Source organism: Mizuhopecten yessoensis, unplaced genomic scaffold, assembly GCF_002113885.1.
Source record: "Mizuhopecten yessoensis strain PY_sf001 unplaced genomic scaffold, ASM211388v2 scaffold9737, whole genome shotgun sequence".
Classification (NCBI taxonomy): Eukaryota; Metazoa; Mollusca; class Bivalvia; order Pectinida; family Pectinidae; genus Mizuhopecten; species Mizuhopecten yessoensis.
The window spans coordinates 444,678-462,443 of NW_018408197.1; the positions used below are offsets into that span (position 1 = coordinate 444,678).

Genomic DNA, 17,766 nt, shown 5'->3' on the forward strand with positions numbered 1-17,766 from the left:
GCTTGGATTGTAATTTTAAGTTATTAATCCAATTGAATGGCTATTCAGCGATATTGTAGAAACAATATATAATTTACAGGACCAACGTGTGGAAAGGCCTTAGCATTAATGTCTCCAGAGGAAACGAGAAATGCAATGGCAAGTCGCACTGGGAACAGAAGAGATGACGGTAAACGTTCAAAGAATATCAGAAAGAGATTCTTCTTTTTTACGATCCAATACTATAATATGTATGTTAGCTCATTATCTATCTGGATGATTGGTTTTCATCTGCATGTGGGCGGCCCGTCCATCCCAAAGCAATTTCTGTTATCGATATTTCTCAAAAAGTACTGAACAAATATTTCTCAAGTGGTGAATACAGGTTTCCCTGGGCCCTTCTTCTGCAACATTACATATGCTTTTGGATTTTAAGAACAATATGGCCTTCTAATTGTCACATAAGATTTCAGGGAAAATACCTAGAAGGTATTGGAAATTTCTTTCACTGGTTTTTCCTTCGCTTTAAGTGGTACAATATCAAGACTGAAACACGTGTATAATATCTTTGTTGATATGCATGAGCGATTTAATTTTTAATAAATTTAATTGCAAATTTTTACCGTTGAAATGTTTACTCTTGTTAGAGGCCAGTCGGTTACAGATTTGCTGCTGGCTATTTATATAGTGCTGTTAGAGCCCCTCTTAAGGACGACTTTCTCGGGGTTCGACATGGGGACTGTATTCAATAAAGCAATTACAAGTTAGTTATACTATTTTATATAAATAATTGGAAAACAGCACACATGAAAGCAGGTACACAAGATAACGCTAACTCAAATTTAAATATAATCGGAAAGGGTTGATAGGGAGGCTTGGAGAAACCCGAAGTTTTTTCTATCTATATAATGTGGCTATAGAAGGTCACCTTAAAGGGCTAAACCCAAAGCAGATATATTTAAATCACCTATACCTCTAACAATTTTGCACGTTATCGACCTGTACTAAATTAGTAATAATATCAGGTGCTAACTACTAGTCCTATGTCACCTGGCTAATATCTACCTATGTGTGTATGCCTGCGCGTGTGCTGGAGATATAACGTGTGTTCTGTTTAAGCAAAAAGCTCATAATGAAATAACCTCATGGATTCTATAAAGTAAAATGTCGTCTGTCCTTGATTTTCCTCTTGTTTCCGGGCGTCTATTCTTAGCACCGGGCACTATTTCTCTATGACGCCGTAACTATTCTGTGGCGTTTCGGTAGCGTCAAACAGTAGTAGGCCGCCGATGAATTATGTTTTTATTACAGTTACAACTGTTTTGTATGTTCCAGTGACGACAGAAGTTGATGTTGATTTGTAATTCTTAAGTTATAGTTTCCTAAAGGCATGCAATTCATTAGATCTTTTACTAAATGTCGTGTCAGGAATAGTGTCGTTTTATGACGGATCGTCTTTATACCTCTCCATGCAATAATATTAGGGATTTTTTTCCCTTGGAAAAGGACCGTATTAGAATGATACCTTACGGACTATTCGTCTTAATTCAAACTTGACGCTTTGACTTGATTGTTTCCAGATTTCCTAGCAATATGACAGTAAGAATCGAAAGTTTTAATACTCAAAAGAATAATAGTTGTTGATATTATATTTGAAAATCATTGTTTAAGATTTATTTACAGGCTTGTCAACGGAAATGTAATATAATTTACAGGAAAGGCCTGTGTATCAGCATCAAAAGAGAAAATAAACACAACGGCAGATCCATTTGGAAGGAGTAGAGATGAAGGTTAAAACATTAACAGAAAGATGTTTTCATCTAAACAATCCAATTTGAACTTTTATTTCATAATGGTAATCAATCCTGTCTACTGCTAGAGAAAATACTAACAAAACAGTGTGTAAAGAAATATGAAGTGAAATAAAGGTTTAATTATGGAAAGTAAAATATAATTCACGTCTATTATCTTTCCTCCTTATATTTATTCTACCACATATCACGCCGTTTTATGTTTTTAACATAGTAAGACAATGCAATTATTCAATTTGAATTCAGTAAAATGGAATACCGACGCTGAAACAACACTAACAACAAAACTTGAACAAATGGTTCCGCTCTTCAATAAAATCAAGAGAGATTTTTCATTGGAGGCGTTTACATCTAAAGTAGCAGCCGACACTTCCCCAGAATCCTTTGCGTTCCTGTCCCTGTGGGATATGGGCGGCCACTTTGCGCTTCAGCCTTCCGTTCATGTCTTCATAAGTGGTCATGGTGTTTACATCATCACGATCAACATGCTGGAATGTCTGCAAGACGAACGGGAAGTCGGTATGTAAAAGTTATTTCCTTGTTATATAATTTGTATTTTAGATTGATTTTGCAACATGGATAAAACATTAAATCAAAACTGCAAAGACAATAACTAATCGATATGTTTCTTTACTCTTGGAGTGTGCTCATCGTGTTAACAGAAAAAAAAGATATTTGATCAATTTCCGCGTCTTACCATTAAATGCCAGTATTGTGTCCATAATGCTGTTTTTGAGTCCTAAGATTTCCAGATTTGCTCAAATCAATTCCTTGCGTTTAAAGTGCGTAACCAGCTAAGCTTGAATTTGAGACAATGTGACTCTTACTACACCATAAATATACCCCAAGATAATCTGTTTTGGGCTTGTTTGTCGTATATTTTGTCATTGTGTACATGTATAACAACCAAGTATACGTACACTAATAGAATGTTGTATAACCAACCCATATATATGTTCACCTTTGTATACAGATGCTTTATCTTATTAAGGCGACAGAGTACGTAATGATCGCAACGTCACACTTACATGCTATATGAACCTTTTTTATGAACTTTGTACTAGATGTTTCACATGTAATAAAAAAAAACACTGTTGCGCCCAGGAAGAAAGAGGAAAGTTGGAAATCAATGGGCCAAACAATGGTTATCCTTACGATGATACACGTATCAAAATAAGTGACCTGCCTTGTTTTGGCAAATAACAAAAGCATTATTTTTTTTATGACCACATTAAGTTGGATAAAAGTATATTTTAATGTGCTTTTTAGAAAAGATTCGAAACTGGATTCGGATTGTCGGTACTGTGTCATCCCATTACACAACAAACAAACGCCGACAGAGCCACCCTCCAATTATCATTGTGGGGACACATATGGATCTAGTGAGGCAGAAGTTCAAGGTAAATAAAATGTTTTCATTCTAGTCAAGTTCAACGGTTTTGTAAATGCATCGGTAAATGCGCTTGTCCATCTTTCGAATTTAACGTATTTGCCAATGACAACACTCTGACAACATGGGAAAAGCATTGGTATATACAAAGGTGTGTACCTACCCACATGCTTTAAGTAATTAATGTACCTAGCAATATACCGTCCGGTCCGCAGTATAATCGAGACGATTTTTATGGTAAATGTGGAAAAAAAGATTTTCTAGATATCTGATAATTGTCTATCTACAATATACAATAATATGGGTGTTTGAAAAATAGATTATAAAATTGTCTTGCTATTTCAGTCAGATAGATATGACCTGACTAAAACAAAACACATTTAAGTGTCTTGGTCATTGCATTACAATATCTGGTCTTATTTAAATCAAATAAGTATTTCGACACATATACCATTTGAGGGATATTATACTTATAACAATCTATCTATAACAAAGGATTTTAGTTTATTAAGACATAAACAATGTTATCATCTATATTCTACTTTATACCCCCTACCGGTAGCATGATAAATCAATTATCAATTATCATTGGTTGTCAGTATGAGTAGAAGTTGAGAACGACTTCAGAACAACTTGAGAAGAACTTGAGAACGGATTTTTCCATTTCCCAGTATTGGGAACGTATTTTCTCAAAAAAGAACGTCTACTCGCGCCAGGTGACGTCCTAAACCGGAAATAGTGTCCACACAAAAGTGATCCGCTTACGAAAAAAGTCTATCATAAACATATCAATACAAAGTTAAGAAAAAATATTTTGAAAATAACAACACTGTTTCAAGCGCAAATGTGCATATGGAAAAGCCAATGACAATAAGATTGTTTTAAAAACATGACTTTCTACTAAGTTTTTATGTTCATGGTATTCCTCCGCCCAAATATTCTATTTGTTTACGTTTGTCACAGACTGAGGAATTGCGATCGATGACAATTGAGCCTAGAAGTCGTTTGGAAAATATGGTGTTTAGTTGACTTTTTTAAAAGAAGAAATAAATAAGGTACATGTAGTAGTATATAGATGATAAACAGTTAATCACACATTATTTTAAGGGTTTGTCGTTCGAACAATTTTCTCATCGCTAGCACGTGTATGAATACGTATCAAAATTACATAAATCGTTTTGTTATTATAGTATTATGTGGATAGATATGCAAATTTTGCATTTGCGAATTTGAGGTACTAAGGACGGGAGAGATTAAAACCGATAAAATGCTTTCAAAAATAGGCCTCTGGTGTCTTTGGTTTCAATAAAGAAAAATGTAAAAAAAAACAAAAAAACAACGAATAACTCAATTTCTTGAAAAGATATTTTCTTTATTACAAAATGCAAGTGCGGTAATAGTTATTGTTACAAGAAGGCTCTTTTTGACCTCTTTAGGCGTGCAAATCGTGTAAAAATTTACCTACTTCTTCAGCACTTAAAAATTACTATAGTAAAATTTATCATGGATATGTTAATATGATGTACATGTGCGTTCAAATTCTTTGGTTACAGGATCAACTAAAAAGAGAACAAAGGATAAAAAATTTGGAAGATGCCATTTGTCGTTTACCGGAAACATCGAAAAACAAAGGACGTACAAAGTATTCATTCTTGCACTTTCTTAAGGTCGATAATTCTATACAGGACGATCCAGTTTTTGAAAAATTGCGAGAAATCATTCTTGATGCAGCTGAACTCCAAGACCAATGGATGAGAGAAATTCCAGCAAACTGGATTTCGTTGGAAAGAGAAATACTACATACCAGGACTAGTTACCCTGTTTTAACTTTAGAGGAAGTGGCTGAACTGGATGCCAATTGTGAAAAACCTATAGAAGATAAAGCGGCAATTAGCTTATTTCTAGAGTAAGTGATGTTAACTTATGACACATTCGACAAGTAAAATTACGTAATTCAAAGTTAAATATAAAATCTTCCCATTAGTAGTGAATTATGTATTTGAGCTGCGAAAGAAAGAAAGAAAAAAATGGTTTAATGAAAACTTTCAAGGACAATTTCGTTTATTTCCTTTTTTCGAACAAAAAGAGTTTATAATTTCACATTGTTATAACACGCAAACGAAAATCATACATATATGAGGAATACTTGTTTTCCAGGTTTTTGGACTGCAACAGGTCGGTGATTTACACCACCGAATTTGACACGGTGATTACCAATCCACAGTGGCTTCTAGATGCATTTAGTGTCGTCATCACTGATGTTCAGTTCATGCCAAATGAAACTAACATTCTTTTAAAAAGTGATCTTCAGTTATATCAGGAAAAAGGTTTGTTGACACACAGTCTCGTACAGGAACTGTTCGAAAAAAGTGGCAATGAAACACATCGCAATCATTTGGATATCATTTTGAAACATTTTGTTTGGTTTGGAATGATAGTGAAGAACGTCGTCTCTGAGCATAAGTTTGGACAGTCAGGTGACGACAACGCATACATTGTTCCAAGCAAGTTGGAGACATTGGCCAATTCCAACGAAATCGAATATGTGATCCAGACCGAAGCAAGAATAGTTACAAAAACGTTGTGTTTCCAGTTCAAAGGGGACTTAATACCACTCGAAACATTCGATAAGGTATATGCTGGTATTCTTCAAGAATATGACCCTCTTAGATTAACATCAAGACCATGTCCAGACAACTGGTTTCAAAAGATCACATATATCTCACTAGGTATATTAAAAGATTCAGAAGAAAAGGAGACCAAAAGTATCTACCGGAATTTTGGTTGCTTTGCTGTCGACGATTCGACGAACATGATTGTGTCTATGCACTGGGAGCAATCCTGCATCGCCATCACTCTGTTTAGTCACATAGATAACACTATTCCCGGAACAGTAGCACCGTCAATTCGTCGAAAGCTTGATGATATTATAAAGAAAACACTGGGTGTGTGCAAACAGGACAACATAGCCTACGAATACAAACTACATTGCAGCTATCAGATTGACCACGGAGACAAACCAAGGGACCGTACCGCTATCCTTGGAACAGAGGGCGGTGTACAATGTCTAGGTAAAGAATGTGGGAGGAAACATAATTTATGCAAGGAGGACTGGATATTCTGGCTACCAGACTTAGGTGGTTCACCAGCACAGGTGAGTATATGTCTAACATACTCTTTAATGCTTTAATTTGCGGGATTAAAACTTTTCCAGGATGTCAACGTATTTGCGCGGTATATAAAAAAAAAGAATGATCCACAACATATAACCGTTAAGCAGTTCTCTATTTTACAGAATATGACTAAAATGGCTTCGGTCAGAACTTGTTATTCAAACTCTGTAGAATAGAGATGGTTTGCTCACACTATATTTTGGGAAATTTCTGTTTTGCGAAGATTTGAAATTCACTAAAATTATTATGAATTATTGGTTGTGTGAAGCTTGAACTGGTAAAATTTCGCAAATAAAATATTATGTGCAAGAAACATTATCAATCTAAGTAAGTTGTTTTAGGGACACTTACTTTTTAAAAAGCTTTCACATTTTTGTTCTGAAATTGAAACAATGATAGAAATAGCAAACATCTGCATATTTCGTATTTTTTTGTTCGATATGATCAATTGAATGAAAGTGGTTTGCATTTTGTTTAATAAAATGATTTTTTTTTAATAATTCGGTTTCAAATATTTTATCAATATTAAATGGAAGGGAAATATAGTCCGGTTTACCATTTGCCCGAACACATGGCAAAGACGTAAAGTGTAATAAATAAACAATAATCCAAATAAAAGGTTAATCCGAGTTGTTTTATTCCTCTTTCGTAATACATTTGTTAACCCATATAATAGATAATCAAAAATGAGCAAATCAATCCACGTCCGATATTTCTCTTTATGCATGGTTAAATTAAGTGAGTTCTTTAAGTGACCTGAATTATTTCTAACTACAAAATTAAAAAAATACAAAGTTATATTATTTCTAACTACAGGATTCAAAAAGCATTTTATTTCTTATTGCAGGATTCAAAAACACAAACGGACATAAAACACCTACACGCCGAAATGATAAGGAAATTATCGTTATATATCAACCCCAGACTACCCGAAGACTGGAAAACCTTTCAGACGTCAATGGAACAACATTTAGGTCGAGTGGATATTTTTGGAATAGACGTGACTGGACTATCCGACATATGTAGGACACTGATGGACAAACATATCATACGCTATGGAGAGTATGCCGCGCTACGTTCTTCAGTGGAAGACATACATGTAAAGGCTACTACGATCATTGATGACGCCACATCAGAAATCGACAAAATCAAACACCAGGGACAATGAGGACGTCAATTCCTCCTGAATCTTAGCTGTCCAAATCACTACCGATGACGTCAGAGAATCATTTTTATTCAGTTGCTTTTACACATTCGAGGCACGCCACTAAATGACTGTTATAAGGACGCTAACACCAGTCAAGCCAATCTTCCTGCGGCTGGCTTCATAAAACGGTTGAGGGAAATGACTAACGTACAATGTATTGGCCGAAATCTAGAGACAACTTGTGATGCTAAGTCAGCAGCACTAGACCGAGAGAGAGCGTCGATGTGGACTCCCGCCATCAATGACGTCAACACATGATTCAAACTCGAGTACATTTGGAGAAAGGGCTTTGTGTACAATAAGTCAGGAATTCTCCGAGTGTCAAGTTAACCTGAAGGTGCCTTGTTACTGATGATATTCAGATAGTTCAAATGTATTGAAGATTCATAAAATCTCGATCATCTGGATCATCTGAAACTAATAAATCATTTGGATTACTTCTCCAGGATTGGATTACCTGCATCATCTATCGGTTGGATTACTCAACCAGATATGGCGCTTTAATAAATACATATAATTTTGATAGGATGGAGCACCTGTATCATCTGTAACTTATACATCATTTGGATTACTCTACCGGGATTGGAGCACCTGGATCGTTTAAAACTAATTCATCAATTCGATTATTCAACCAGCAATGGAGCACCTGGATCATCTGTAAAATTACATAATTTGGATTACTTTACCAGGAATGGAGTACCTGGATCATCTTTAAAAATACATCATTTTGATTACTCTACCGGGATTGGAGCACTAGGATCATCTGTAACAAAAACATAATTTGGATTACTTTACCAGGATTGGAGAACCTGAATCATCTGTAAAAATACATCATTTTGATTACTCTACCGGGATGGAGCACCTGGATCATTTAAAACTAATTTATCAATTCGATTACTCAACCAGCAATGGGGCACCTGGATCATCTGTAAAAAAGCATCATTTGGATTACTCAACCAGGATTGGAGAACCTGAATCATCTGTAAAAATACATCATTTTGATTACTCTACCGGGATGGAGCACCTGGATCATTTAAAACTAATTTATCAATTCGATTACTCAACCAGCAATGGGGCACCTGGATCATCTGTAAAAAAGCATCATTTGGATTACTCAACCAGGATTGGAGAACCTGAATCATCTGTAAAAATACATCATTTTGATTACTCTACCGGGATGGAGCACCTGGATCATTTAAAACTAATTTATCAATTCGATTACTCAACCAGCAATGGGGCACCTGGATCATCTGTAAAAAAGCATCATTTGGATTACTCAACTAGGAATGGAGCACCTGGATCATCTGTAGAAATACATCATTTGGATTTCTCTACAGGGATTTGAGCACCTGGATCATCTGTAAAATTACATAATTTGGATTACTTTACCAGGAATGGAGCACCTGGATCATCTGTAAATAATACATCATTTGGATAACTCTATCAGGATTGAAGCACCTGGATTATATTTACAACTACATCATTTGGATTACTCTACCAAGATTGGAGCACCTGGATTATATTTACAACTACATCATTTGGATTTCTCTAACAGGATTGAAGCACCTGGATTATATTTACAACTACATCATTTGGATTACTCTACCAGCATTAGAGCACCTGGATCATTTGTAAAAATACATCATTTGGATTACTCAACCAGGATTGGAGCACATGGAACAACTGTAATAATACATCATTTGGATTACTCTTTCAGGATTGGAGCACTAGGATCATCTGTAACAAAAAAAAACATTTGGATTACTCTTCCAGGATTGGAGCACCTGGATTTTCTGTAAAACTACATAATTTGTAGTACTCAACCAGGATTGGAGCAGATGGAACAACTGTAATAATACATCATTTTGATTACTCAACCAGGATTAGAGCACCTGGATCATTTGTAAAAATACATCATTTGGATTACTCAACCAGGATTGAAGCACCTGGATTTTCTGTAAAACTACATAATTTGTATTACTCAACCAGGATTGGAGCACATGGATCAACTGTAATAATACATCATTTGGATTACTCTACCAAGATTGGAGCACCTGGATTATATTTACAACTACATCATTTGGATTACTCTACCAGGATTAGAGCACCTGGATCATTTGTAAAAATACATCATTTGGATTACTCTTTCAGGATTGGAGCACTAGGATCATCTGTAACAAAAAAAAACATTTGGATTACTCTTCCAGGATTGGAGCACCTGGATTTTCTGTAAAACTATATCATTTGTATTACTCAACCAGGATTGGAGCACATGGAACAACTGTAATAATACATCATTTGGATTACTCAACCAGGATTGGAGTACCTGGATTTTCTGTAAAACTACATCACTTATATTACTCAACCAGGATTGGAGCACATGGATCAACTTTAATAATACATCATTTGGATTACTCAACCAGGATTGAAGCACCTGGATTTTCTGTAAAACTACATAATTTGTATTACTCAACCAGGATTGGAGCACATGCATCAACTGTAATAATACATCATTTTGATTACTCAACCAGGATTAGAGCACCTGGATCATATGTAGAAATACATCATTTGGATCACTCAACCAGGATTGTTGCACCTGGGTCATCTGTACCAAATACATTATTTGAATTTCTCGACCAACTTTGAAGCATTCGTATTTTGTATATAATGTAGTGAATCATCTGTAAAAATAGTGGATCATCTGTAAAAAAAACATCATTTGGATTACTCAACTAGGAATGGAGCACCTGGATCATCTGTAAATAATACATCATTTGGATAACTCTATCAGGATTGAAGCATCTGCATTTTCTGTAGCTTTTACATCATTTGGATTACTCTACCAAGATTGGAGCACCTGGATTATATTTACAACTACATCATTTGGATTACTCTACCAGGATTAGAGCACCTGGATCATTTGTAAAAATACATCATTTGGATTACTCTTTCAGGATTGGAGCACTAGGATCATCTGTAACAAAAAAAAAACCATTTGGATTACTCTACCAGGATTGGAGCACCTGGATCATTTGTAAAAATACATCATTTGGATTACTCTTTCAGGATTGGAGCACTAGGATAATCTGTAACAAAAACGCCATTTGGATTACTCTCCCATGATTTTGAGCACCTGGATCATCTGTAAACATACATCATTTGGATTTCTCTACCAGGATTGAAGCACCTGGATTTTCTGTAAAACTACATCATTTGTATTACTCAACCAGGATTAGAGCACATGGATCAACTGTAATAATACATCATTTGGATTACTCAACCAGGATTGGAGTACCTGGATTTTCTGTAAAACTACATCACTTGTATTACTCAACCGGGATTGGAGCACATGGATCAACTTTAATAATACATCATTTGGATTACTCAACCAGGATTGAAGCACCTGGATTTTCTGTAAAACTACATCATTTGTATTACTCAACCAGGATTAGAGCACATGGATCAACTGTAATAATACATCATTTTGATTACTCAACCAGGATTAGAATTTCTCGACCAACTTTGAAGCATTCGTATTTTGTGTATAATGTAGTGAATCACTTGATGGATTGTGTGTACCAAACTGGAACACTGACGGGAACACTGACGGGAACACTGCGGGAACACTGACGGGAACCCTGCGGGAACACTGACGGGATCACTGACGGGAACACTGCGGGAACACTGACGGGAACACTGCGGGAACACTGACGGGAGCACTGCGGGAACACTGCGGGAACATTGATACTTTTATTCCTCCTGTATTTAATCATTAGGTCAACACATATATTGTATAGAGTATTCTTTAACTGTATATACACATATATTACGTTTAAATGGAATCTTTATCATTTTTACCAATATTATACTTGATATACTAAGTATAACGTCGTCAAATACGTTATGTTTCACTTTGGTGTGGTTTTTTGTAATTGTTGGTTTTGTTTCATCACGTTTATGTACAGTTTAAAGGTTTCGTATCGTCGGAAACAAACCACACAACCAGTATATTTTTGTAAACATTGTGAATTTCTCTGTTCTACCAAATATTATAACTACATCGTGACTCGTCCATGAGAGACGCCATTTCTATTAACGTTGCGATGTGACACTATATAATCTACTTCAGTCGCTCCAATATTTGCGTCATTATTACATTGTGAATATAGGCTTGAGTCGCTCAAAGATACTTGTAAAAAAATAGTTCTGCATCAAAAACTCAAGTTTCTGAGGTTATTGTGATCTCTCGTCGTCTTGATGAAATTCATGTATCAATTATGTAATTATTTTAATTAAATCACCCAAAGCTTAATGCATAGAATGTACATAAACAGATAGAACTATTGTTATGCAGCGACTAGTATTCTACTGCATAGCTACAATGATCTTCATATTTATTTCATTAGGCGAGTACAAATATAGCGCGCACCATTCAATATGTAGGTAAGCCAATGTATGTTACCACCAATGCATGTCAAAAATATGACAAACAATCCTTAAGTGCAAAACAAAATGTTCATATATTGTTTAAATCTTATTACACTGAAGGTTTACATGCAGATGTAAAGTTTGCCATAAAGAACTAATCTTATACCCTAGAATAGTTATGATTGATTGAAGAATTAACTTAAACGTCATGGAGGAACTATGTTTTTTGCAAGATGTGTATATTTTTATTATGTGATAAAAACGATTTTTATTTTGCCCAGAAGTATTCGTTGGCTTGCCGTAGGCACGTACGAATACATATTAAACTGTACTGATTTGTATCATGAATATCATATAAAATGATATTTAAGATTTTATATAAACATGAGACGTAGTAAGAACAAAATGATGTTCGATATGATTATATATTGCCTGTGATGTTTACATATGTATATCTATATACATACAATCCATCTGCCAAAGAGACCATCTCTGTGAACTTTGGTGGTCACGTGTGTTAGGACACCACTCAAAAAACTTCACATTGCAGTTATTTTCATATAACTGAACCTGTATTAAGAGACTGCAATAGGAGATCACTTAATTGCATGAACTTCCCGAAGATCTCTGAATACATGTTCTCGATGTAAGTTATCCTGTTTGTGATATTTTTATATCATACAAAAATGTTTTTTGGATTTGGTTAAAGAACAAGGTACACCTGCATTACGTTTTTAATGTCATTTTAATGATATGTGATTTGTATGACTTTTGTACAGCTAATGTTGTGTGGTGTTGTCATACAAATGTTAAAACATTCATAACACAATGAATAGTTTGATTAATAGTTCAAGAGTGTTGAAATGCTGTTCTGCAGTTTACGATATCTGGAGAATAGGAATAATTACACTCACTTATAAGTAATTGCTTCATTGTCGCAGATAACCGAGATCAAACCTTGTTAAACCGCATGTAATCACCAACGTTATGTTAGTGACGTAATATTCACCGGAAATCAATTCCTAGTGTGTAGTTGAAATTAGGTATTGACAGCTTCAAGTAAGGCAAGCACAATACAAATTCAGATATCCTTTACTATCACACTACTGCAGAAGTATAGCTGCAATACTTTCTGATGTGAATATTTGATATAACAGCATGTTATGTTAAACAGCAAACATCGGGTATGATGATTAAAGTCGTCAAAGGGCTTATTATTTGTCAATATATATATGAACCTGCTAGAAAGACCGCCTCTATTAGGAGACCAATTGTTTCAAAATACCTCTTATTTAACTATTAATCGAACCATTATTAGGAACAATCTGCAACACGTGACCAGTTTTTGCTCTTCCAGAAGGTGGTCTCCTAATGCAGGATTGACGGAGAACGTTCAATCCCGATCGATGCTATCGCTGTTCACTGAAGTTATCGATTGACGTAAGGCTTATTCTTTTGTCCTTATTTATGTTTTTGATAATACAAACAATGATGTAACAATACCAACATTGAAGATTGAACTCAGTCCTGACTTCACTGAAGAAAATTCGGTCATTCAGGTTTAGCCTAGCCATGACGAGGGCTCAATGTTATTGTGGCTAGAGTTGTTTTGACCAACATGGTTTCAGCAATTGTCTTGGTTATAATTAGTTTTTGTTGAGGTGGGGATAACATCATCTCTGGTCGGGCTGAATCGTTATATTTGGATTATTATAAATAAGAGGTCCTGTAGTATTTGTAGCTTACTGTTTAGTCCGCATAAATTACATGTATACTTTATACACAGGGGTGGCTTCCCCAAAAATGTATAGTTAAGGGGGGATAAGTATACTGTCTGGTCTCGGGACATAGTCGAGATTGTTGGGTTTTGTAATTATATGTGTTCTTATTTTTTTTAAGTTTATAGACTTTTTTTTGTGCAAAGCATATGTTTTCCCTCCCTTGTAGGGGAGGCTTGTGATGTAATTATATAATGGGGGTATTCCCTACTACCAGTGCCAATGAAGGTCAGCCTATTAATTGCTAGGATAACAACAATATCTTAAAACTATTCCTGATGCTTTGGCAAGTTAAATTTTACTTTAATATGGTGTTCTTGATTAGAATGTGTTTGACCTTGAAACTTACTACCAGGGTGAAAGTTTAATCCGAGCCGCTGTGTTTGTACTTTTGACTCTTCTCTTGGTGTTTCATTTCTGAGTAAAATATTTGGATCGACAAGGCGTGGTATGCGGACTGGCCGGACGCACACCGGGTTTTGCTGCTCTACATTGTCATTGGGAATGAAATGATCGAGGGACGGGAATCGCACGATCCCTGTCAAACAGGCACTGACATAGTTGTTAGGGTCTAGGGAAATTCTAAATTGGTCGGGTATTTCCTTAAGGGATACCTGGTAAGTTTTGTAACATCTTGGTAACTTAACTAATTTTTCGCATGTGTTGACATTTATTGCATTGGTTGTTAGCTGGCAGACGTAGTTGATTTGTTTTTAACCTGACTGAATACTGCTGGGATATGGAAAGATTCAAATTTATTGTGAATCAAGTCTAAAGTCAGAACATATAACGAGCATAATGAACTTTAATTTGATAGTGCTCAACAATGAACTTTACAACGAAGAGGATGCTCACTCTATAATTGTATCATTACAGTTTTGCCTTGGAAACATTGTTTTAAGCCAGCAGGGTTACGCCTCCATTGTATCAGAGATTATCAATTGTATTGTTTGTCGTATTGTATTTGTTTTATTTTTGTTGAAAATTGTGGCATTGTTAGGCAGTGGGTACACTTGTTTTTTCTTACCGAATAGAGAAAAATCTTTGCAATCGATGTTCAGTACTTGTGAAATTAACAGCAACTTGGAAACATTTGTTTTTTCTATTTTCCTAAAACAAAACTTGTTTTTTTTTTGTTCCGGCTTTGGGGTTGCAGCCTATTCATGTGGTTGGTGTGTGTGTAACGCACCAAGGTTTGGGGCGTTGCGTTGCATTCAATTACCTGGCCGGGGATCCCTAACATTATAACGGCTGCTACCATAATTATCGAGAGGGCTTCTCGGATACAGCACCTTTGGCTCCCGATATCAGACAGGTAAGACGTGTTTTGTCTAGCCAAGTAATCCAATGATTTAAGTATTCTCTGTCGCCAATCCTTGCAAAATTCGGGGTTAGGAACTTTTATTGAACATCCGTTGCTGATTTTTAGTAGTATTTTTTCACTCCAGCCAATATGTTTTTCGGGAGAAATGCTGGTTTTGATACTGTTTGGAGGAGAGATGTTTGTTGATAACACATAGGTAGTGGCTGAACATTCTCTGCCCTATCTATTTTGGGCTTAAAGTGAGGGTTTCTATGAGCGGTAGGCTTCTCTAGTTTACGTGAAGGAATTTTGCAAAAATAGAAGGGTTAACGAGTAAACTATTGAGTGGAAATGATAGCCGTATGTCATCGTTATTTAGTCGAAAGCTTTAAAATTCGTTCCAATGTATCTAGCTAGGTTGTAGAGTGCGTACAAATTATAGTAAGGGCCATTTTACTTTTTATTTCATTGAATTTTGGTGAAAATTCGGAAAACCCGCCTGCCGCCACATGCGTTGTTAAGTTTGAATGTAGTCGTACAATAAACGTGTAAAATTTATATCTGCCTAAGTTGTTTTTGTCATCAATCTCTGCTTACTCTCTATTATTTCATACTTCATTAAAATCCATGGAATCTTCTAGCGAAAGTGGCAGTCGAACCCGTGTGAGAAGGTAACGTTCGTTACAATTGGCGCCCACGTAGGGACTGCGTTTTTTATCGAAGGAGTTTTCCCCCCTCGTTTAATCTTAATTCAGTGTCTTTGTTGATATTCCGTTAATTATAGATGGATTAGTTAAATAAATACCCACCAGTAGGTTGTACAAAAATTCTAAACCAGACAGGAAACCAGCGACGATGAAGGGGATCAAACCTAAAGAAGCCAAGCCTAAGAAACCAGCCAAGGAAGCGATGACGGATGAGAAACCGAAAGCAAAGACATCCAAGAAGGCAGCAGCCAAGAAACCTGCAGAGAAGAAGAAACCAGCAAAGAAAGCCACCAAACCCAAAACTCCTAAGAAAGCTAAGGCCACCAAGTCTCCAAAGAAAGCGAAGACAGCCAAGCCTAAGAAAGTCAAGACACAAAGACACCTCATTCGTGCGACAGAAAATAAGTCTCTATAAACCTGCCCGACCCCCATCTTTCTGTACGGAACCATATATATATATACGTCACACACCATACCTATAAACACCAGAGCTTACCCCCTAATAACCTCCTCCCCGTGAGTTTCAAAATATAGCACATACAAGTATTCCTCTAATACACATAGCGAATAATTATTAGCCCTGTATACGTGCAATGTTTCGTATTTCAATGAAATTAAAACCGATTTTAAATAGCAAAAAATATGAAAGTGGAACATATGATTTACTACATTGTAATTAGTACAGGAAACTAGCATGATATAGCTGCTTATTATTTTTATAAAACATTGTAAAATAATTTCAATACTTTATAAATTTGACTCATTTTGATTAAATATTTGAAGTCATTTTTACTGTTGTCCATGTGTAGACTTATTAGCTACTAATTAACATTCTTTCACAAGTCCATATGCCTGTCCGTTTACCTGTCTACGTATATAGCGCGTGCATGATTAACTGTTGTCACTAACGGGATTTAAATCAACCGTTTTTGTACGTGAAATGTCAAGCAATTTTATTTCTGTATACATTTTTTTTACCAAGAAACTGGACGCCGTTAGACGAGGAACAAAGTGGATTCCGGAAAGGAAGATCAACCCTAGACCCACTACTTAGGCTTACTTCTGAAATCCTAAAAGGATTTAACCAGAAACTAAACACATTGGCTGTATTTTTAGATCTCAAAAAAGCCTACGACCTCATTTGGCATGACGGATTACTAATTTCTCTTAAAAAACATGGCATAACAGGCAATATATTCAAGTTCATTTCAAGTTTTCTTAAAAACCGTAAAATTCAAGTAAGAATACATGACACACTGTCCGATCAATACGAACTAGAAAACGGTGTTGCACAAGGAAGCGTTATTTCGCCAACATTATTTAACATATATATAAACTCGTTAACTGATACTCTTTATAATCAAACAAACCTAGCTCAATTTGCTGACGACGGATGTATTTGGAGTACCGGGGAAAACATAAGGTTCCTGACTAAACACATACAAAAAACCTTAACAGCAATAGACGAGTGGGCAAATAAATGGGGATTTAAACCATCCAAACAAAAGACCGTAGCTATGTACTTCACGAAGTCCAAGAAACTTCCAGAATTATATTTAGGCCAAACTAAATTAAAATTTGAAAAACAAGTAAAGTATCTAGGCATGATAATAGACCACAAGTTAACATGGAAAAAACACATCAACTATGTTAAAGAGTCGTGTCAGAAAGCGATAAACACAATGCGATCCATTTCAGGTTGTAAATTTGGCGCTAATAAAACAACACAACTAATGTTATACAAAGCTCTAGTCAGATCCAGATTAGACTATGGTTCCCAGGTATATAACACAGCATGTGACACTGTATTGAAACACCTCGACATAATACAGCACACAGCACTTAGAGTAGCCCTCCGAGCCATTAAAAATACTAATATAAATAGCCTACTAGCAGAAGCAGGTGAACCTCCGTTAACCCTTCGACGGGAAAATCTTACGCTTAAGTATTGGGCTAGAACTCAGAATCATGGTGAAAAATTCCTTTTAAA

At 35.7% G+C, this 17,766-nt stretch overlaps 2 protein-coding genes across 3 annotated transcripts in view; both read left to right on the forward strand.

Annotated features, from left to right (window-relative positions):
- LOC110458740 overlaps nt 1-8,955 on the forward strand; it is a 14,191-nt gene extending 5,236 nt beyond the window's left edge. Inside the window, exons 5-11 of one of the 2 annotated variants that reach the window (XM_021510627.1) lie at nt 80-169; nt 1,695-1,769; nt 2,037-2,309; nt 3,060-3,190; nt 4,734-5,086; nt 5,338-6,334; nt 7,201-8,955. In XM_021510627.1, the coding sequence (XP_021366302.1) occupies nt 80-169; nt 1,695-1,769; nt 2,037-2,309; nt 3,060-3,190; nt 4,734-5,086; nt 5,338-6,334; nt 7,201-7,521 (2,240 nt within the window). In that variant the 3' untranslated portion in view covers nt 7,522-8,955. The remainder of the gene's footprint in view (nt 1-79; nt 170-1,694; nt 1,770-2,036; nt 2,310-3,059; nt 3,191-4,733; nt 5,087-5,337; nt 6,335-7,200) is intronic. The other variant, XM_021510628.1, reaches the window with a different exon arrangement.
- Nucleotides 8,956-15,924: 6,969 nt separating this feature from the next.
- Nucleotides 15,925-16,191, forward strand: LOC110458739 (sperm-specific protein Phi-3-like). The gene has a single exon (XM_021510625.1). The coding sequence runs from the start codon at nt 15,925-15,927 to the stop codon at nt 16,189-16,191; it is 267 nt and encodes an 88-aa protein (XP_021366300.1).
- Nucleotides 16,192-17,766: the final 1,575 nt, after the last annotated feature.

Bases quoted from the DNA above. Each gene is read 5' to 3' on its own strand.
- LOC110458739 (XM_021510625.1), top strand. From the start codon at position 15,925: ATGAAGGGGATCAAACCTAAAGAAGCCAAGCCTAAGAAACCAGCCAAG.